Genomic DNA, 22,262 nt, shown 5'->3' with positions numbered 1-22,262 from the left:
TTTAGAAGTGTGTACCTTGGGTTAATTACATGAACATGATATACAGGCTGTACCTGGATAGTGAGTGTGAATGAGTGACACTGATATGTCTCACAGAATATCAAATTTGTACAATAATGGATTGATGCTGAGATACACTTGAAATTTCAATTAGAAATTACAATTTGGAATTCAAGTTATCACGCTCTATCTCCAGTTTGGCGACACTGACACTCTCACCCACAAAAATTTGTGGTTTGGCCCTCTCCCCTTATCTGATAACCTTCAGGCCAGTGGCAAATATCGCACATACTTTCTCTCAAAACTGCGACCCAAATACTCCAGGACTAACAGGCAAGGAAACAGGAAGAAAGGCCAGGCCATATGGCTTACATCTCCATGTTTTGAAAAGCACCAGGGTTACCTCATGTAAACTATTAACCCTTATAAATTTCTAGCAGTCCTGTTAAACATCAGGATACAGGGGAAGAGTCCTTTTGTTCTTCTAGATTAATTATTCATTCTTCTAGATTAATTATTTGTTCGTCTTTTTTTTTAGATTGATTAGCAAGTCACAGTTTGTTACATCTAACAGTGAACACACATGCCATATGGCCTGTGACATGGTACAGAACAGTACCTAATGATATCTAGGCTAATGAGAGTAGCATTCTCTGGCAGAACATTTTTCTGGGAAGATTTGAAGATGCTAAGGATTTGTAGAATCTGTGGTCATTTGTATTATAGAACAAAATGGATCTTCACAAAGGTTATCTGTTATTTAATGTAATCAGCAGCCTTGAGGTTGAGGCAAATTTCCTTTTATGGTCATATATAGGTGAGATATTTCCTCTCTTGGGGCAGGTTTCCACATGATTAGTGATGTCATGGGGTCACTCAAGGTCACCATGCTTGTTTGAGGCTTACATGTTCAGGTTATGTCTAATGGGAGGAAATAATTAGGACCACGTCAAAATCACATCTGAACCAGACATGACAAATCACTCATACGTATGAACTCTTGAGCAACATTAAAAAAAAGTTACGGAAATTCAGTCTGTCATCTGAAAGCTTAACATCTGACCCAGGAATTTTTATTGCAGTAAATTATTAACTCTTTCTGAGGCATTGAATAGTCCTTCATAGTGATTAGTCTGTGTTCTACTTGTCAATCAGATGGACAACCAGAGAGAGAGACTTGTCAATCACTATTAGAACAACCTCTTGGAAGTTGGAAGGAATTTTGTTGACATAATAAAGACCACCATTTTATCCCTCCCCCTCCTTTACTAAAGTTGCATTGAGAAACTCACTTCAAGTTGGTACAACTATAGGTTACACCTGTTCCCTAATGCAAACACTTTACTTCTATCTTCTAAAGTAACACTACAATTTCAAACCTGAGATACCCTTTAGCCCTCCCATGGCCCACTACAAATTGCAGTGACCTCGCTTTAGTCACACTTGTGTAATAGCTCCATTCAGGGGGAATGTTTCCTTCCTACTGCTCTGCCCTTCCTGACTGACTGCAGGGTCTTAATGGAAACCCAAGACACAGGGTCATGTCTCCTTATGTATAATGGTCGAGACAGGCGTCTTGGAGAAAGACTGTTCTTTAGCAGACCACCCAAATTATGGGGACAACTTTTGTAACATTTTACCTTGTAGTCATGGAGTTGAAACTTACATCATTCAAATCTGTCAAGCCTAGGTTACATTGTAGCAGCAAACCAAAGGTTAATATGTAACAGTATGTAAAGTAATAATGATCACTTACCTTAACACAACAAACCTTGATCCATATGGTCCGAAAATTCAACTTTTCAAGGCTTGCAGTACTAAATCACGAATTTTGGAGGTACCCAGAAGTATCCTTTCCTTATTGACTGTTTAAAGAGGAGTGCACAACACCTGTTACAAGTCGTAAGATCATGGCAAACAGTCCAACTTACTTTTCTTTCAAACTCCCACCCTGCCTACGCTGTGTCAGCAGGGTGCCATTTGCCCTCCTTATCTTCAGGTCATGTGACGGCAGCAGGAAGTTCTGATTGGTCGGCAGGGCCCTAGGGAGGGTGCTTGAGTGCATCTTGTAAATATCTGGTGGGGCACAAAGAAAACAAGTCTTGGTTGAGTGCGCACAGGTACAGCTGACATGTGACACTGGCAGGGAAACTCCAATGGCTAGTACCAATACAACTGTTACTGAGGAAGTAAAAATATGTAAACAATTCAGATCATAAACAAATAGTAACCAATTTTGTATGCAAATATAAACTTCATGCTTGTTACACAAAGAAAAGCTATCAGATAGTATTACTGTTTCAAGGACAAAAAGTGACCAACAAGGTCACACATTCCAACTAAAAATACTAGAACAAACAAAAGAAAATTAAATAGGTCAGGGTCTTGTAAACATTAACCAGCTGGCGAACTGAAAAAGATGGGATGGGGTATTATTTCTGAATTACTGATCACTAGTACTTCACATAACTATTTCTATGGTAGTTGCTGTGGTGCCAATAAAAACATCAAGCAAATAGCACTATCTGCTCAAACTTCAACACAAAAAGTTGACAGTCTGACTGACAGGCTAAAACGTCTCAATTCGCTGTTCTATATTAAAGCTTGTACAAAATGTATGAACAAGTAACCAGAATACCAAATATAAGCTGCAATTTACCTCTAGGGCCACAATGACTTTTGGACAGATCCTTCTCTTCTTCCAAATCAGCAATGGTCATGGTAAAAAAAAAAGGATCCCACAAATAAAGTGGCTATCTCCTAAAGAGTTTGAAAAGTTCTGACGTTTCCTTGATAAAGCCAAAGTGCAAAGGAAGTAGTTGGGACAAACTGTTGTTACAAGGATGTGATTGGAACACCAGGAATGTGCTGACTTTTGCAGGAGGGAGGACCAGTGGGTCTAAAAGGGGTTCGTCAGATCACGAATTTTGTACAAATGTATCCAAATGTTTACAAAACAATTGGATAGGTTAAGAAAAAGTCTGCTGACACTTGAAAACCTATCAAAGTATGACCACACTTCCAGGTCAATAACACAACAAGCCTGGAATCAGACTAAAGGACCTAAGCAAAATCCAAAAGCCCCCCATCACATCCTCTGGAAGGGAGGATCTGAGTAACCTGTCATTTACTTCCTTTGGATCTGGAAATGATGATAACAGAGCCTCATGGGATACAACTACATGTTGTACCTGTGGACAGGGACAATCCATCCCTGCTGGCGTGTCATTGGTCACTTCCTTTGTGACATCATCAGGAAGTTTCAGGTAACTTGATACCGGATCATCGTTCTCATGTATCGAAGAACTAATTCAAAATCTTGGGAGGGACTACTAGTATATCTTTCACACAGATTAAGTGCATTCATGTTCTTTTTACGAGGTAGGTGCTTTCTTTTTTTTGAGTTGAAAACTTTTAACAAAATGTTTTGCAGTACATGAACACCATCTAGTGAAAAACTAAGGTACTGCAGGAAAATATCATCCATTGCCCAGCTACTGGTACTCAGTCTGACATTTGTACTTTTCCCCAAGAAAGTGTTGACAGAGAAAGTACATTCCTTCTACCACAAATAGTTCAGATTGTTTTAGAGTAGACTACCACATTTTTCATGCCAAGTTCAAGGCCAAACTTGTTTCCTCGTAGATGTAAAACAGATTTTACGAACATTTTGCCGAGGAAGCTAAAAGGGTTGGGCAGCACATTCCAACTGTACTGAAAGGAATGCTAAAGATTCAAAACATCCTAGAAATGAAGGTTAAACTGCAGATTACAGGGGAAGGTTGGAGACATGCAACAGAGATAAGTGTGACTTTGATGTCAATGATACAAAAATATGTAATTTTATGAGATTTTTCCATTTCAGTTGGTACCAAAAGATTATAGATTTTTGTGTTGAATTGATACAATAAGCAATGTTGTTCTGCTGGTGGTGTAATATAAAACTGGCAAACAATTATCACAAGAGGAAAGTGGACATTTCAAAATCATTTTCTGTCACTGTTTCCTGAGAAACATCCCAAGAATTAATTGAGTCAAGGACAACCAAGATAAAACATTTCCTCTGAGGGGAGGTCCCTCCAGGGTAGGTGATGACAAAACTATGACAACCCTTAGATCTCACTGTCACCACAGTCCTGGCTATCTCCTAGTCAGCGTTCCATGGGCTTTCCTCCAAATATTTCCCACACTTTCAAAAATTTACCACTGTCTGTCGGCTTCTCTGAATTCCCACTGAGGATTACTGCTAGCTAATGCTGCAAGTAATTTACAGTTTTCACGAGATACGTAATTTTACATCAAATTGGAAGTCAGGTACAACCTGCTACATCACATGTTTAGTAAGGAATATTTACTGTTGCCTTTAATGAAAAAGAAAAAAAAATACCCATGATTTCAACATCTAAAGAATTCTTGATCCTGGCACATAAATTTAGATTTCAATCTGGGATGGGTAATAAACATGCATATGCCATTGTAAAACATACATATGCCATTGTAAATCCGGTTCTTCCGCCCGGCGGACAAAAACCGGGCGCATGATAAAGAATGTCACAATTTTCCCCACCAACCTCTGCTTGGAGAGTATAAAATCTTACGTCAGTAACGTACAGGTTTGGTCATCCTGTGGAAAACTCGCTCAAAACAAGTTTAGGAAAGAAATCCCCAAGCCTGCCTAAATCGCGCTCCTGACAGTAGGCCTATGATGATTGGGGTGGGGTTATTAACCTCCTGCAGCAAATGCTAAGAAATCTACCAAGAAATCTAAGTTTGTTGCCTTACCTCTGGAGCGTCTCCTGTTCTGGTGTTTGATGAGGAAGAGGCTGGACACAATACTGGCCCGGTGGCCGCCGTTGTTCACTCCCAGGTTCTTAATGTCTGCTTCAGACAGGACCAGCAGGGACTGCAGGGGGTAAAACACAACAATGAAGACCTCACCTGTCTGAGGTACACACATATTGTGATGGATGGTTCCAGGATGTATATACAAGCCTCCCGGCTAATTTTTTTTCTCGGTTCTGCAGCTTAGACAAAGGCACAAAATCATTTGCTGAAACAACCTCAGAGTGTTACTTTGAAATCCAGTATTTGTACATTTTGTACATTTATGCAATGATTACCTGTATTGCTAACATCACATTTGTGGTAAGGCAAAGGTTGGAGCATCACTAAAGCTTAACACGGTTAGATCTCACGCTGAAACCAACTGAGTCAAACCATTTCACAGTGTTTGGTAAAAAAGGTTTATCAGCTGTTCTTTAAGTTGTTTTCTTATCCTGAAAACTCCCATTACATTGTTCAATTGTCTTTCCAGCTAACAAGTAAAACACACTTGATCAACATCATTACTAGAACATACAACATTGTATGTACAGTTGATTGGGGGATTAGAAAAAGACAGACCATCATTAAATCATTGATTCATTACAAAGTAGGGCTCTATGTTGGATTACATACCATAAAACTGTAGCCTGCACATCAGTATGGGGGATAAAATGGTAAAATTGCAAGGATTAATGTCTTTCTATTTGCCCAGAATCAGTTAGGGTAAAATCCAGCTTGGATCAAGTTTCATGTCCATGTCCCAGCCGTGTAATTCCTACATAATCCTGCCTTGTCTGAGCCTAATCCCCCAGAACCTGTGGATAGGGAACATCTGATGCTCCACTGCTCCTGTGTGTCTCCTCTGCACTCAGGGCCTTCAGTGGGCAAACAAGCACAGGTGGTCCGAAAGGTGAGAAGAGGAAGTTTCAATACTCAAACAGCTTCGACTGTCAAAATGCAGCTACCATAGTATCATATGATAGCCTGGGAGAAAAGCATTCAAGGCAGCTTTTCCTCGAATCAAGGAGGTTAGAGAGAGACCTCTTTGCTTGATTCAGGTATTTCTATTTGTTTGAATTTGGTATTTCCATCAGGTATGAGCTCAATGCCTGGGAGAAAGGCAATCAGCTTTGCCTCGAATCAAGGAGGTTAAAGAGAGACCTCTTTGCTTGATCCAGGTACATGTATTTCCATCTGTTGCAGTCAACGAAAAAAAGAGCGTCCTAAATGAAATAAAATATTCAAGTTAAAATTCTAAACTTGTGTAATCTAAGTCCAAAGGGAATTGTCAAGCTGTGTTATGGCAGTCTGAGTACTCAATTTTCTAACCCACAAATTTCTGATCAGCATATGAATAGCTAATGTCCATTACAGCCACCTTTCAATGAAGAGGGCATATGGAGCACTGCAAATGAGGTGTCATGTACATGCTGTATTTGAACTAAGTGGCTGGTGTGAACCAAAATGACTGAGTAGATAAAGGCTAATATTTGTACAAGGTGGTTAGGTATCATAACAGAAAGTAAAGGCTAACAGTATCTGTCTTCAATTATTCTAACATTGTAGTTTGTAGAAAAATCAAAATTGTATAATACTTTGACAATACAAGTGCACACAATTGTCCAAAGCTTCCTAACACATTGTGACAGCATCACCCCATCTAACACATCTGGTACCATCTGGCTAAGTGGTCTTTTGAACCTGAGAAAGCACTCAGTTTTACGATAAAACCATGACACAAGGCTTTTACCCAGACCCTGCAACAAAAAAGAAAATCTATTTGCAGATGTCTCCTGTTGACATAACATGTTTTATCCCTGGGAAAGCTGAATGAATGAGGCCATCCCTTTTGAGAGTGAAGAAAAACAGAAGTACCCAAAGGAGTTGACTTCATTCAGGCTAAAGCTGGGGAAACACATGTCCAAGTTTTCTGTTTGGACAAAAAACATGACTGATTGATTTCTTCTGAATATCTGAGTCCGTATAAGCAGTTTAGATAATCCACCAATGACAGAAGGGAAATCCCAAGTCGGCAGTAAATTCAACCAGTATTGTCGATGTTAGCTATCAAAGTCAGGGGAGAGGATGTAGAAAATCTGTACATGTCATCTTCAAGAAAGATGTTTTCTTGCAGAAAAAGAATTGCTCGCACCTTGCTTTGGATGAACATCTTCAGATCTTAAACATTATAGATGCATCATTTTATTGGACTTTCCAAGAACCGCTTTTGAGCTGTTGTCAGCAAAGTTCCTTGTTGGTTGTTTACACTTTCACTTGTTTACAGCAACCTTGTTTACAGCATGGAGTCTTGTTTACAGCTACTAAGTAAATTGCCTAAGTGGGCAGATCAGTGTATAATCAGGATGTGACATGCAGAGAATGTGGAAGCCACATGTTGTTAGCACTTTGCTGTCATTAAGTATTCAATAGACAAATGCTACTAGCCTCTACCGGCAAACTGTAAACTGGATGGCTAAACTCCCTCGGCGTGTTTATATCTCTCTACATGTATTTGGCCAATTTCTACTATTTCCAGCCGCGCCCTTAAGCCTGGAAGAGGCTAAAATGCTACTGAAAATGAGAGACTTTTCAAATCTGTCCAGCTGCTAATGCTTGCCTAAGCTCAAAGTCATGTGAAATATGGCTACTAGATCTAGCACTAATTTGACTAAAGGCATTCCTGTGTCCACTACCAGTTTTCATACTAATCATACCGGTAGTTATTTTGCTTGCCATTGGAATGAACTACACACTTCCATATAGCTAGATGTTACATCAACAGTTGGACTTGATACCCATCTGGAAAACTTTAATCTATCTCCTACAAAAGCTTAAAATTCCCTACATACTTGACGTGTTTCTACCTACTGCAAACCTGTAAACAAATTAACTCTGTACATCAACTACAAAGCCTGAACGGCTCGGTAACAAGTTGACTGGGACAACATGAAGTTTGTGGTTTACTTCCTTCGGCATTTCTAGAACTGCGCCAGTTCAGAAAAGCAGTAATTGGGTCTATTACTGAGAGGCAATTGGCCAACTCAAGCTTTCTGTAGTACTAGAAGGTCCTTGACCATGCAGCAACCACACTGCTTGAGAAGAAAGTTATTATTCCAGCTGGCAGAAAAATAAATAATTTACATTCTTGCACTAGTAATGTACAATATTACTTACTTATTAAAACTAACTTCTTGGCTTCAAAGAACAGAAACAGAAAGCCACGCTTATCTTTTTTTTTAAAACATTACTCTGCTGGTGTGTTACGCCAAAAGGCGGTTATACCGGCTATACAGATACAGATACTACTCCAAAAGTCAGTCAAGTGTACAATATGGTCTGTAAGAGGAGTCAATAAACTACCCAGGGTGTCTTTACAAAATGCCATCCCTCAATTCCCACCTATTTGCCACTTCCCACCTCACTGACAAAGCCATGTTTGAGGACTGTCCAGTGTTGGTTTTTCCTCTGTCCTGTGAAAAGCTACTCTCCAAGCAGAGGTTGTGGGGAAAGATCGTTACCTTTTTATATATGGCGTTTTTTTTTTGTCCTGATCCCCACCGTCGGTGGCCGCGGAGCTTCTCTGGCTAATGGATACTGCCTGGCCAATTTGATACTGTCTTTTTGCCACCGAGAGGGATCTGCTTGGAGATTAGTGAAAAGCAGCAAGTTTTCCATGTGGCTGGGATCAGGGTGAAGGATCAAGGCACAAGTATGTGAGGGTTTTATGGGTGGATTATACATGTCTGTGGGGACATGGCTAAATGCACTGTGAGGAGCTATTTACAGTAAGGAAAACACAGTATTTTAGGGAAAAAAACGATGATCAACATCTGATCCTTTCCTGATGACCTTCAGAACTGAAAGAGTGAAAAATGCTCTGCACTGAAGAGAAAGAAATCAAAGTTTGTAACGTAAGCATTTAATAAGTGCTTTTGGCCTTTTATTCCAGATAACATTTTATCCTTGCCAGGTGTGATGCTGGCAAGAATGAAGTTCAACTGGCTAGCTAGAGTGAAGTTCAAGCTCAGCTTGTAATCCTGGAGGCTTTGTCGTTTGAAGTGTTGAAGTGTGTTTTGTAAGCCTAGCTGCAGTAACAACCGTGTGAGAGATGACAGAAGTCTCGCCACTCTCACAATTCTCTCCCTTCGTCTTGACTTTCAGCTCACAACTGTCAGACAGTTGCATAACATCTTCAAACTTTCCTCACACCAAATTTAGAAAAGAAGTAGCTCCCGGGACATTCTATTTGCTTGACATCATCTTTCAAGGAAGAACTAGGAGCTCCCGCGTCTCAGTCTAAGGAAGTATGCCATTACGCATTCCACAGAACTTTTGCAAATGGACTGTTAAATTCCTTTTTCATATTTTTTACACATTTATTAGAATACACACTCTTTTTTTTAGGTCTGTTCCATAAATTCATGTTGCCACAAAATAAAAATACATTCAAATGATTCAACAGATTAGGTTATAGTGGACATTTGATTTAGTCATATCCAGCACAATGGAGATACATGTACCTAGTTGTGTACAAATATCAAAGCTACAGGGACCCTGTAACTTGTTTTCATTCCTGAATGCATGAAAATAATGAAAGGGCCTGGCAGACGTAAAATCTACCTTTCACCTTGAAAACTAAAGCCGCTGCCCTACAAAATGTATATCTCCCATGTGTGACAGACCTGCCTAACTGCCTTGAACCACCTCTGACCCTGGTAAAAATACCCAACCTGCTAACTACCACCTTCTGGCAGAGAGAACACATTTTAGAGACTCGTTAAAGTGTTGTCGTGATACACTCAAACTAGTAATGAGGCTGCCGCTGACTGTTTTCATCCTAAGACCACACAAACCCGATTTTACGGATGACATTTAACGTGACTTACACTACTACTGGCCTACTTCTTGTAAAGTCTGAGCAATTTTACTGCATTTGACTGTCAGCCAATGATATGTAGCAATGGACACATTCTGGCTAAGGTGTCACAACTTGAAAAGTCACAATGAACCTTTTGTAACCCTTTGTAACTAACTGCAAAACGAGAGCATTCAGGCCTGACTAAAATATGCACAAACTATAAACTATTTTTTACTCTTCACATCATTCGCATCATGTTTGAGGTTTTCATACACATAGGCAAACAATCTATGAGGGCCTGCAAGGGGGGGGTAGCGATTACGAATTACGCAAAATTTTCGCCGCCTATTACGAATTACGTTAAAGTCTCAGAGCTGATTACGACTTTACGATTTGCGGCTAATGCCCAATTACGAATTACGTTGATTTTTGGGGACGCTACCTACGAATTACGAAGTCTAAAACAGCCTGATTACGCCTTACGAAAAAGGGCTTGCAGGCCCTCATCTATGAAACTACGCAACTAGAAAATGAAGGTTGTCTGGCCAAAATCAGTTTGAATTTCCCCATTGTACAAAAAGGAGTTTCATGTCCATTTCTACTTGACTGAAAATAATTCTCCCTTAGTACTGAGTGCCATCTGCCATAAACTCTGTAATTTCTTCTTTTCACATACCTTACGGTAATCAGACCTCCTATTCCCACTATCAAGGGTGACCGCACAAGTTCACAGTCACAGTTGTTGACCGCAGCTCAACCATAAATCTGTGACATCTTCTTTGTATCCTCTGACCGCGACCGAAGAAAATCCACCACTTATCACGATGTTACCTCCTAACCGTGACCTCTGTCAGCAACCCAAAACACTTCCATTGACTCCCTGCCAGTGTTATTACCCTGATTTATCTGTTGTTCATCCTGGGGAGGTCTTTGAACTTCGTGGACCACAAAAGACTTTTGACACAATTCTATGGGGCGTCACATCCATGACATTGACCATGGCATTCTGTTTCAGCCTCACAATGTGCAAGAATTTTTGTTTTCATCAAGCTGAAAAGTGACAACCTGAGGAAGAATGTGGAAAACTTGGAGAGAAAGACAGTTGCCAGGATGATAAAATATCGCTAAAACTTGGCTGGTAGTGGTACATTATGGAAAGGAATGTAGGGATAAGTTTCAGACAAACACTTTCCTTGACTGATGTAACGTCTGTGGCCATAATATCACCAGGGTCCATAATATCGCCAGTTTCGCCACCTTGAGAAAAAGTATGCTTAAAGATATTTTTACTGCAACATACCCTAGGTATGTACATTTGAGGTGTAAAGGAGTGCATACCACAAGTATGTTGCAGTAAAGATATCTTAAAGCACACTATTTTTCAAGGTGGCAATATTATGGACCCTGGTGATATTATGGACACGGATGTTATATCACTAACTATAGAGTACATATTGCATATTTAGAGATGTCTACTCTGGAGGAAGATGGACTACAAAACCACAATTCACCAAAAACCACAAATCACTAGACTGTGTACACTGGCAATTAAAATTGTGGTTTGTTATTAGACAATCACAGGAGACACCAGCACCAACACACTTACCTCAAAGTTCAAGCTCCAGTCTCCTTTTGCCTGTCTATTAAGGCTGACTTCATTCTTTCAACATGCTTTACAAGACCATGGGAACAGGTACCTGGTCTGGAAATATTTGCCCCCTTTCTTGCTCCCTGCCCTTCTAGTGTTAGACCTAGCAGTTCTGGGTCCCTTCACTGGACTCAACTATACAGAGAGGGCAGCTTGACCAAAAAGGCATAATTGAAATTTCTCAAAATATTGCTTGGGCAGCCTCTAATACTTTTCTGCTCCACCCCCTACCAAGCCCACTGTGCAAACCATAATAGTCTAACTGTCAATCAAACTGGGTTGATCGATTGCGTTTGGCCCACTGTTGTCTTTCCAGTATTGTCAACACTGAACACTCCAGTGGTTTGGCATTGTTGGCCCCATATTGAGGAAGGAAGGAAAGGCTAGGATTCCCTTTTAATTAGAATAACAAGAAGTCTTCCAGAAGTCTTCCAGACATTTAGAGTCAGATACGGTCAACTAGCAGAAGATCTGTGTCCTAGGAAAATACATTGTAACAGTCTGGTGCCATCTCTGTGTAGGGCAAATGGGAATGACAATGCATCACAGTGTATGAATATTCATTTTAGCATCATGAAAGCTAATCATAACATGGACAGATGCTATATATATACAGTCAAGGATATTATAATATCACAATATTAAGGTTTGATGTGCTGGGAAATTCCCATGGCTTTTTTCAAGAGCTATTTCTTTGACATGCAATCCTCAGAACTACTGTTGCAATGTGTTAGGAGACAACCCCCCATGTCCCCCTGTCCCCTGTGACAGGAAGTTGTCATAGGCACACCACATCTGTATCTTATTAGTTGTGAATAAAGGACTCAGACCACAGCGTCTGGGAGACAGTTCTAGCAGGCAGCCACTGAGTACGGACATCCTTCATAGCCTCTGCTTCCGAACCCTACATTGGTGGCCAGCGGTGTGTTGCCGCTTACGAGCGGCCGAACCCGTCCCTAACGCCATCGTGCTAGGCCATGCCTCCTGAATCGCCAGGCGACGATTCCACCCGCCCGATTGCTGCTCGAGCTGCGCTACCATGCCTGCAACCGTCCGCTTAGCCAGCCTGCCGCCGTGCCATGCAGCCAAACGCCTGCCTAGCCAGCCTGCCGCCGTGCCATGCCGCTACCCGACCCCGCCCGACCGTCGACGTGCCACCGTCCCGTCCACTACACAGCCTGAGCTCGCTGACCGACCACTCGTGCCATGCATGTGTCCAGCCATCTCCAGCCGCCGTCGCCGAGCCCGACACCACGCCACGTGTACAGGACCGTGCGCCCGCTCCTGAGTAGCCCATGCTGCCGACGAGTGCCGCCGACCTGAAGCCTCCGTGTGCTCCAGCTTCCGACAATGACCATCCGCACTGTTGAACTTCTGCTGTGACCTGAATGAACTCTAAGTACTTGTGCCTGGAATTTCCACCACTGAACTCTGCCTGTGTATAACATCTGCGAACTTTAGCGAGTGAACTCTAGCCGTGTGTAACATCTGCGAACTTTTGTGGTTTTTGAAAGGTATTGTAGCACGCTGTCCTATCTGCTATGTTTTGTATTTTGTGTCTTGCGAATAGAAATGCTAGCCGAGGAACTGGTCGATGCCTGCGGGCCGACACTCCTGTGCATTTTCTAGATATGCTGCTTGCCTAAAATGAGCTGCGACTTACGAGTCAACTCTTTTAGGAAGCCTATTGCTCCCCGATCACATCGAAGGCCGGTGTGGCGTCGGATGACTGTTTTTAGATTATTTTCTGCTTGCCTAGATAGAGCTGCGGCCTGCGGGTCAAAACTTCTAGGAAGCCTTTATGTAACTTGTTTGTATGTTGTGCTCCAAGTACTGGCGCCTTTGAAATCACCAGCGCCCATTTTCACAGCAGTTAGTCCATATGTGCACCGGAAGAATCCATCTGTGTACCGGAAGAATTTAGTATTTTATGGTCCTCCTGAATGTTTACTTATCAGCTTTGTTTACATTATCTTCGGTCAATCACGCCATGACATGTCTTACCGATTTATACCTTTTCTTGTATCTTGTATTCAACTTTGTAAAACCTTGTACAGTATCTTTTCGTTCGGGGACGAACGACTTGTGAGAGGGGGCGAGTGTTGCAATGTGTTAGGAGACAACCCCCCATGTCCCCCTGTCCCCTGTGACAGGAAGTTGTCATAGGCACACCACATCTGTATCTTATTAGTTGTGAATAAAGGACTCAGACCACAGCGTCTGGGAGACAGTTCTAGCAGGCAGCCACTGAGTACGGACATCCTTCATAGCCTCTGCTTCCGAACCCTACACTACAACCCTTTCCAGAAGCATGTAAAATACACAACTGTCTGGATACAACTCTTGAATTTTGCTTCGTCCCTGATTCAGCTACTTTTTCTTGACAAGAAGCATGCCACAATGTGGTAATGGCCACGGACCTCAGCCCACCCATGTAGGAACTATACAGAACAGGAAGTTTTGGGTCCAACCAAAGAACCTGTTGGGTTTCAGTATTCAAGGAAACCCTCCAGTTCTTTCAGTAAGTGATGTAGGGGTGGGAACGGTGTGGTTTATACAACACAAGTTTTGTAAGTGATAGATGTGTGACTGGAGTTTGATAGCAGCTTAAGTACTTAATTAGTTTCGCTTGGTTGGTTGGGTTGGTTGCATCTGAGCTAACAAGGCCATGGGAACAATTAAGGTTCATTTGCGATGTGATAAAATATCGTGAAAATAGGTCATGTTTATTATCTTTCTTCCTTTTTTCTCTTGTGTAACAAACTGATAAGTTTGGCCCAAATCTGTTCATTTTTAGCCCTCCCTGATAGGTGTATCAAGGTGTATGACAGACTGGAAGGAAATATTTACATTTTGGGATTCATATAGCCAGGGTACCTGATCCCTCTTCCTATGAGAAAGATATTTGGTGAGATTTTCTTCCGTACAAAACTAGTTGATGGAGAAGGCGATTGACACATTTTGAAGATGGTTTCAATCTATTATAAGGTTTTTTCTAATGTAGAGAAACTTTTTTGGGGGAAAAGTACACCTTCACCAACTTGTCTCTCCCTGTTCTAATACACGCAGATCACAGAAGTGTGAAGAAAGAGCCGAATCTTACCTCCACTCCCTTGTAGTTCCTGAAGAGGTCTGAGTACTGCTTGAGGCCCAGCGAGTCCAGCCAGGACGGAATACTGGGGGAGGTCATGCTGGAGTCTGTGGTTAGCATGCTCCACCTGGGGAACACAACATCAATATTCCTTAATCATCACTGTTGCATTTGTTGAGTGTAACAAGTTATTCGGTGTGATAAAGCTAGCTGCCGCCGCGCCGTGTGCCTGCGAAGCTGAAGGGCGGTTATACCAATGCAGATACAGATTGTGCATCAAACTCAATCTGAGTAGATGAACGCTTTTTTATTACGCATACACATGCACTCTGAATATCTTTTATGAAGTCTACCTCCATGGTTTGAGATTACTCTTTCTGCTGCTCTCCAAGCAGAGGTTTGGCATACTTCGTTGGAGTTTTGTCAGACTTTAAATTTTGCTAGCTTCTTTGAGTACCAGTATATAGAAGCTGAAGAAAAGCTAACAAGAGAAAGCCCAACAAAACACCTAAAGGACACCTAAAAACCTCGAACACAAGCCTAACCTCTGCTTGGAGAGCAGGATCTGCTAGCCTGGTTAGTTTACATTCCCTCAATAGTTGTCAGCAGTGACTAGTGGAGTGGACATAAACTAACCAGCAGGTGCTTGTTGTCATTATCAGCCCTAAAGTTCCATACATGTCCAACAACAGATCATGTTCGCTGTAAGTCAGCTGTAGCCTATGTAGGACATGCCACAGGATAACCCAATATCATTGGAGACCAGCCAAGGTGTACTCTCATCCAAGCAGAGGTTTGGGCTTTGGCTTATTTAGCCTGGTATCCAGTCTTATCATGGTTGGGGCATAGTAGTTGGGGCAGGCTGTGTCTTCGGGCTGTAATAGTTTCCCCCCGCCAAATAGGCCACCTGGTAGGAGTGTTATGCTAATAGGCTAACTTTTGGCATGTTTTGGGGCTTTTTTATCAGACTTTCTTTTTTATATTGGTGTCTTTTTTTGTTAACGTTAAAAGAGATACCAGTGCAAAAAAAGAAGGCCTGATAGTATCACACAGTGATAGAAAAGCCTAAAAACACGCCAAAATAAGCCAAAACCCAAACCTCTGCTTGGAGAGTACAGCCAAGGTGCAGACAGGACCTGCCTCCCATAGAGGGACCCAGGGTCACCACATCAGTACTCATCTGTATCCTGGGGATAGTCCCACATTTTTCACATGCCAGAAGGCACTGAACTCCAGTTGTTTGGGGTATATGGATGAGTGTAGATAGCCTTGTAAACAATGTGTAAATGTGTGGCAAATGTGTCACGGAGATAAGAAAAACTGCATGCGTTTGTTACTGATATACTAGTAACTCAATGTAGACAGTTCCTATTCAATGTATGTACATGTAGTTCTGTCAAAACTATTTCATCATAAGTGAACTGTCTACAATAGTGTCTTACTTACTGCAAGGACATGTATAATGTCCTTGCTTACTGAAAGTTACTTTTGTCTCCAACAAGCTATTAAACAATGCTGGCTGTATTGTTTTAACTTTTAGCTTTTTAAAATACGTGATGAAAGTTGCCAGGGAAATTTTCCCCTTTCCTACTGTCAATTTTTCATCCTATACTTAGGAGTTATAGAGTTTACAATCCATAGTCCCTATAAAAGTAGGAGGGCCTGATGGGGGTTACTAAAAATTGCCAGACATTTTATTTGTTAATTGCCTCACAATCCTGTAGGTAAATGAGGTGTTCTGCACTGTACAAGCAACAGCTGCGAGTACACTACTGGTTTGGTCACCTGTAAGGCCACATAACTTTAACGACATAATTACTTGTTTGCCAGATTGTTTCTGGCACAATCAGGACATGGGAGAAAACAATAAAACCAGGCTTGCACCCCTGTTGAGATATTTGATGAGTTGGTTGGAGAAAAAAATTGTGATGGAGTTGTGAATAAGATCCTGTTCTTCATAGCATTGTATCCTAGAAACACATGTACAGCATCAAAATATACACAAAAATTATTGGCATCTCAAATTTAGGAATTAATCTAAAGAATTGTTCATAGATGTTCCAAGTTCTGGATAATGCATGTAAATGAGTATTAATTCATCTTTCTGTTTTGCTGGATAAAGAAAAGGATGGACCCACTAAACAAGTTTACTTACCAGTAGGTTTGTTCCACCTAAACAAGATAAGAGAAAAATGCCTTGAAGGAGAGGTATGGATGACATCCAACACTGTGAAACATTTGGGGCAAAATCTGCATGTAGGGTACCAGGCAGGAGGGTCTTGCCAATCAATGGTGTACTAGAAAAACTAAGTAGGCCACACTGAGCATAGGAAACTGGAGCAAGGCTTCACCCCTAACTAAGGACTTTGCACATTGCTGGCGGTTTTAGCAAACAAACAACGAAGAGATTTAAATCAATTGCATGGTTTCATGACTACTGTACATGTATGTTTAGCCACTTTACAAGGACTAAGTGATTATCATACCTCCTTGCTCATTATAATAATCATAATCAGACCTCAGAATTCTCCACTTTTCTGTCTCTCCCACAGAAAGACTTCTACAAAATGTATGACATGAAACAGGACCTGTGAAACTGCTGGACCCTGACAGAAGGATTAGTTCAGGAGAAGTAGTTGTGATTATGCGGCCAGTGACCCGCCCACTGGGAACCCTGCCTCAGAGGAATGCTGCACTCCAGGGGGAGCGGGCAGGCTAAACTGGAGCCTAATCACTGGAAATATCCTACACGGCCTCAAAAATCTGTAAAATCATATCCAGTAGAACCTGTAAAATTACATCCAGTTGCTTGAGTAACTATTTTTTGGCATATCTTTCTACCTGGATCAGTGGACGTCCAACCTTCACCAATGGCCTCAAAAATAGCTTTATAGTTTAAGGAAAAATGTTTTGTAGTTTAAGGAAAGATCAAAATGTTTGTAAAACATAAGATATCCATTAAATTTATCAATAAAAGATTGAAATTAGATCATTCCAAACAACGGCAACAAACACCCTCACAGTGACTTGGAATGGACTCTAGAATGAATTCTGCTTTTCCCCATATTTTCAGTCACAATTTTACTGTCAGTAATAAAAATTTGATTTTGGAAACTTTACTTTTCTCTTGCAATTTTTAGAAATAATGCTCAAAAGTCTTTTGCAAAACTCTTTTTAAGGGTTGTGCAAATCATTCTATGTATATACTTGGAAACATCAGGTAACATTCAGGTTGAAACTGAAAGAGTCTTGCAAAAAAGGCATATGTCAGAAAACACAGTTCTCAAGTTTGAGTTGAGCAAATTTTTAAGTGACCCAGTCACTCTTTGCTGAACTTTCTGCAAATTTCACAAAATAAGGAAGAACATTGATCCATGAGGTGGTGTTAGGATTTTGAAGTTGGACATCTGAAGCTGGTCCAAATCCTCAGGTTTCATCACCAGCCCCACGCTGGCACCTGGAGCTACACAAGTATTGGTTTTCAGCATCCCACTGTGATGGTGGACCAGACCTGAACACCACAGGGTCAGCAAAATGCTGGGTTTACAAATTATGTTCCACTTGAGCCAGACTGAGGAATTACTGTGGCACCAGCCTGGGGTGAATGGAGTTGTCAGGACACATCTCATGGTCCCATTGATTCGTTTAACCACCAGCTATCAGATGGGTGCTTAGTGATTGATGTGGATCCAATATTAGCTTGGTGGCAGTCCCCACCTAGTCCCCATCGCGAAGTTTTTCTTCTTTTTTTTTTTCAACAATTGCATGCAGTTTTCTGAGCTACCAGGTTTCAAGGCTTATGAGATCTGATTGCTGTCCTCAGAAACTATCTAGTAGCTATCAGAAAATTGCACTTTTTAGTTGTTGAGAAAACTGTAGGGATGTGGCTGCAATGGAGGATAGATTGAGGCAAGGCCTGAAGTTCAAGGTCCAAGCTCAGTTAGGTATGGAAAGAACTGTTTTTGTGCTGACAGTAGGGCTGGGATAAAGCGCAATAAATTTACCAATGAAAAGTACCAGTATTGGGTACTCAAAGGCCAACATACACACCTTAATATGGAAGATAAGGGAGAGAAAATAGCTTTCTCTGTCTATGAAAGTAAAAAAACAACACCAATTTGTTTTGCTAAATGTGTTCAAGCAGCTCTCTTTTGTAAAAGGACCAGTATCACTGCAAAAACAAGTGATGTGTGAAATTAGGAGAGATCACCTGATAGAAAGTCATGGAAGTAATCTAGATCAAACACCGAGGTTCAAACTTGCCTAAGCCAAGTTCAGGGTAGATGAAAACAAAACGAACTACAAAGGAGCCTGGATCAAAGATTTCTCTTGAACCCTGTACTTGTTTGGCTGCAACTTTCCGAGAAATTCTTCCAGTTTTCGAGTGCCATGTATTCCAGATGTTACCGATGTGAGATACCTTTCCAAGGCTCAAGGTCAAGAAAGAAAAACAAAACTGCTGCGGCACAACAAAAACACGAACAGCTGTGCAAAAACTTGGCTTTTCCAAGTCCGTACGATGAATATGGGGGCTCATACACAGATGGGCATGTTTCAAATTCAAAACGTGTACCCAGCAACGATTTATGTTCCCATCTACTGACCTTCCTGGTGGTAGGCATGAGCAGAACCACTCTCACTAACAAGAAAAGACAAAAAAGATCATAAATCTCATAAAATCAATACAGGAAAAAACATAACCAGCTGCCAGGGTCTTCCAATGAAAGATTCAACATAAGCATTAAAGGAAAAAGCAAAGTCCAGAGTTTAACTATGTAGGAATTAGAAGCAAGCATCTCGCGTCCTGTGAGGCTTTCCATGGCACAAAAGCCCTGATGTTTGAAAGACAGACCAGAACTGATGTTATTTGCCGCTGACTACTTATCCCATGTAGGCGCATGGCCCTGCATAAACAAGGACCAGTGGAGTGCCACTCTCAGGGCAAAACAAATCTGCTGGTAAAAAAAAAGGCTGCACTACAGATAAGCAGAATACCCAAGATAAACAGGTAGCCTTTAAATTGTTTACTGGTACTGTAGATATCAGTATTTCTCCACATTCCTGGCCAACACAACAGCTTTAATACCTGGCTGAACTTGGAAACAAGCCTAGACGGTACTGACACCAAAGAGTTTTTCTTTACAACTGCACTACCCATGGGATAGAGACCTTTCCACCATTTGAGAGTTCTTCTATCCAGTTCCCATGTCAACAAGGAAAATTCCTGAGGGAACACAGAATCATTGAACTGCAACACACACTTGTCAGGCCACTACTGCTAATTAAAAAGCATCGACTTCTGAACAAAACATGCAATGACAACACATTCTTCTAATACAATGTACTAACGTTATCTATTAAAAGTACAATAGATTATTGGACTGATCATAATACAACATGTATTTAGCCACGGCCACTTACCCAAAAGAAGGGAGACCCACAGAATTCCAGTTCAGACAGAGAATTCCCTGGATGACTTCAAAGAAGAAATGTTGCCAACCTCTGGATCTAAAAGTTGATTTTGGAAAGGCTTTGCCGTGAACTCAGCACGTGCACATGGAGAGGACTTGACAGCTAGCCTGAGGCTCCTGCCTGGTGTGTTGGCCTGCACTGTGCTGCCCACATGTGTTACAACAAGGTTTGTTGGTGGGAGATACCACTTGCCTAATGGGAAGGGGTGAGCAGCCTTGAGTAAAGAAAGCTCCTTTGGCAAAGCTTTTATCTTTCATCCTTTGATGCAGACATGACAGTAGGTAAAAGTGTAAGTGGCAAATGTGGCACATTTCTATGTAAAATTCTGCACATAAGAACAACATTACTACTTGGCTGTATCTTGTAGCATCTGAATAAAGCACATAATGACTACAAAAAATATGCTAATTGAATACAGTCATGATATGAGGGTGATAAGAAAGTGATAATGATCTTATTTTTACACATAATGTAGTTACGGTTCACCATAATCACCAATACTACAAATCTACCTTATTGCCTGTCTAGTTTTGCATATTTCTGGGCTTGCCTTGACCCCCCACTAGTATATAACAACATCGGCAACACTTCTCAAAAACCTGTGAAAACCGGCCAGCCAGCTGATTTCAATTGAGTGGTGACAAGATTTGATGGAAGAGGGGGGGTGGTCACATTGGGGATTATCATTAGACCAAATAAATAAGATAAATCATTAATGGAGGAAGAATTGTTTGGAAGATAAATAAATCCCATCTGGTCTTCTCTACAGGGGACCAACTCAGATTTTCCAAGTAAGGGAAAGACAACTTCTTATAAGGACATATACAATCCAGTTCCTTATAACATGTTAATCTTAATGGATGGACATGATAAGGAAAAGTCAATTTATCATTGAATCACTGTGTGTATTGATAAAATGTATGGTTATATTGGGACTGCAATATTTGCTGTAGGCCCACAAAATTGGGAATTAAAACATTTTGGCTTTGGCTAGCCTCCGAGACAAATTGAAATAACAAATTGCCTGATATATTTAAACTCATCACTATGAATTCTAGTAGTGCATTTACACAGATATTTCATTTGTGATGCTCTATGTCCAATTTATAAGACTGACTGCTCTTTGAATTGAAGAAGAAGAAAAAATTAAGTATAGTCTAGATGTCAGACTGTTTCCAGGTCCTACAAATGGCCTACAGGCTACATAGGCCAGCTCTTTACTCGAGCTGAGGAGCTGGCCTGTGTAGGTCCAGGAAAAACTGTCTGGTATCCAGGCTAATGCAGTGCTCTCTACCATCCCTTATCAAATAACAAGTGATTGACAAACCACAGGAAGACTAGTTGTGATAAACCAATGGAGAAAGGCGTTGATGACTTGGTGACAAATTCTTTAGCGACCCTGCGTTTACATGGCTCCTATGTCTTGTAAACTGTTCTGTTTAAAATAGGTGTCATCTGAAAGTAAGAGAATTTTAAGTACTTGAAAAGAACTTCAAGCTGTCTTGTACAAGTTGGCTTGCAGCATACTGAATTTCATTCACCTTATACCTTGTACTTGTTTGAAAACAATTTTCTAACCAAGGAAAATTTGACCATAATTAGAAAATCTGCTCTTGTAAAAAAAATCTGCCAGCAAAATTATCTTGAGCATAATTTGGCTGGAAAATGGTGAAAGACTTCTGAATTCCTAATTCAAAATGACTTCTTCACCTTCCAAACAAGAAAACTCTTTGATACAAGATTTTTCGCCTGTCATGCTGAACAAAACCTAGATAAAACCTCCTCTCACGAGGCTCCTTAGCGATTTATAAATGAGAACATCCTGAGACAGAAAATTGTGCCGTAAGACACGCCGATTCTCCACACTGTAAATGTCTTTAGGGGTGGGCGCTTCTTTTGCCAGGGTGACAAAAACCCTATGTAGTCTTCAAGGCATTTCCATTGTCTGACCCAGACATGACGAAATTCACCAAAAGAGCAGAGGGAAATCTTGGCAGGAATTCAATTTTCCAGTTCCCTCCATTCTTAGGACCCTGTCATCTGTGAAATCTGTCCCGCCTACAAATCTATCAGCTGTGACATCACCTCTTTCACCCAGTCTTGCTTCAGAACCACGGCCAGAAGTGGGGGCCTGCATGCCCTTTTTCATAAGGCATAATCACGCCTTTTTAGTCTTTGTAATCTGTAGGCAACCTAAAAAAAAATCATCGTAATTCGTAATAGTACATTAGCCACAAAGCGTAAAGATATAATCAACTCTGAGACTTTAACGTAATTCGTAATCGGCGGCAAAAATTTTGCATAATTTGTAATCGCTATAACCCCCATGCAGGCCCTCAGAAGTTTGCATGGGGAAGAGGCAATGGGAA

General features: G+C 41.1%; 1 protein-coding gene across 1 annotated transcript; it reads right to left on the bottom strand.

Annotated features, from left to right (window-relative positions):
* Nucleotides 1-1,793: 1,793 nt before the first annotated feature.
* Nucleotides 1,794-18,149, bottom strand: LOC109484378 (ankyrin repeat and SAM domain-containing protein 1A-like). Its single transcript, XM_019787628.1, has 4 exons — nt 18,139-18,149; nt 14,434-14,548; nt 4,783-4,903; nt 1,794-2,076 (listed from the first exon to the last, which is right to left on the bottom strand). Exons 1-4 carry the CDS (start codon nt 18,147-18,149, stop codon nt 1,928-1,930), a joined length of 396 nt encoding a protein of 131 aa, XP_019643187.1. The 3' UTR covers nt 1,794-1,927.
* Between the last annotated feature and the right edge of the window lie 4,113 nt (nt 18,150-22,262).

The sequence above is a fragment of the Branchiostoma belcheri genome, unplaced genomic scaffold (genome assembly GCF_001625305.1).
Source record: "Branchiostoma belcheri isolate BF01 breed outbred unplaced genomic scaffold, Haploidv18h27 scaffold7, whole genome shotgun sequence".
Taxonomy (NCBI): domain Eukaryota; kingdom Metazoa; phylum Chordata; class Leptocardii; order Amphioxiformes; family Branchiostomatidae; genus Branchiostoma; species Branchiostoma belcheri.
The sequence above is the reverse complement of the archived record's forward strand: the minus strand, read 5'-3'. Positions and strand labels throughout refer to the sequence as shown.

Excerpts from the sequence above, each read along its gene's own strand:
- LOC109484378 (XM_019787628.1), bottom strand. Across the intron at positions 4,904-14,433 it reads GGAACTACAAGGGAGTGGAG|TCCCTGCTGGTCCTGTCTGA; the intron begins GTAAGATTCGGC and ends TACCCCCTGCAG. Across the intron at positions 2,077-4,782 it reads GAACAGGAGACGCTCCAGAG|ATATTTACAAGATGCACTCA; the intron begins GTAAGGCAACAA and ends GTGCCCCACCAG.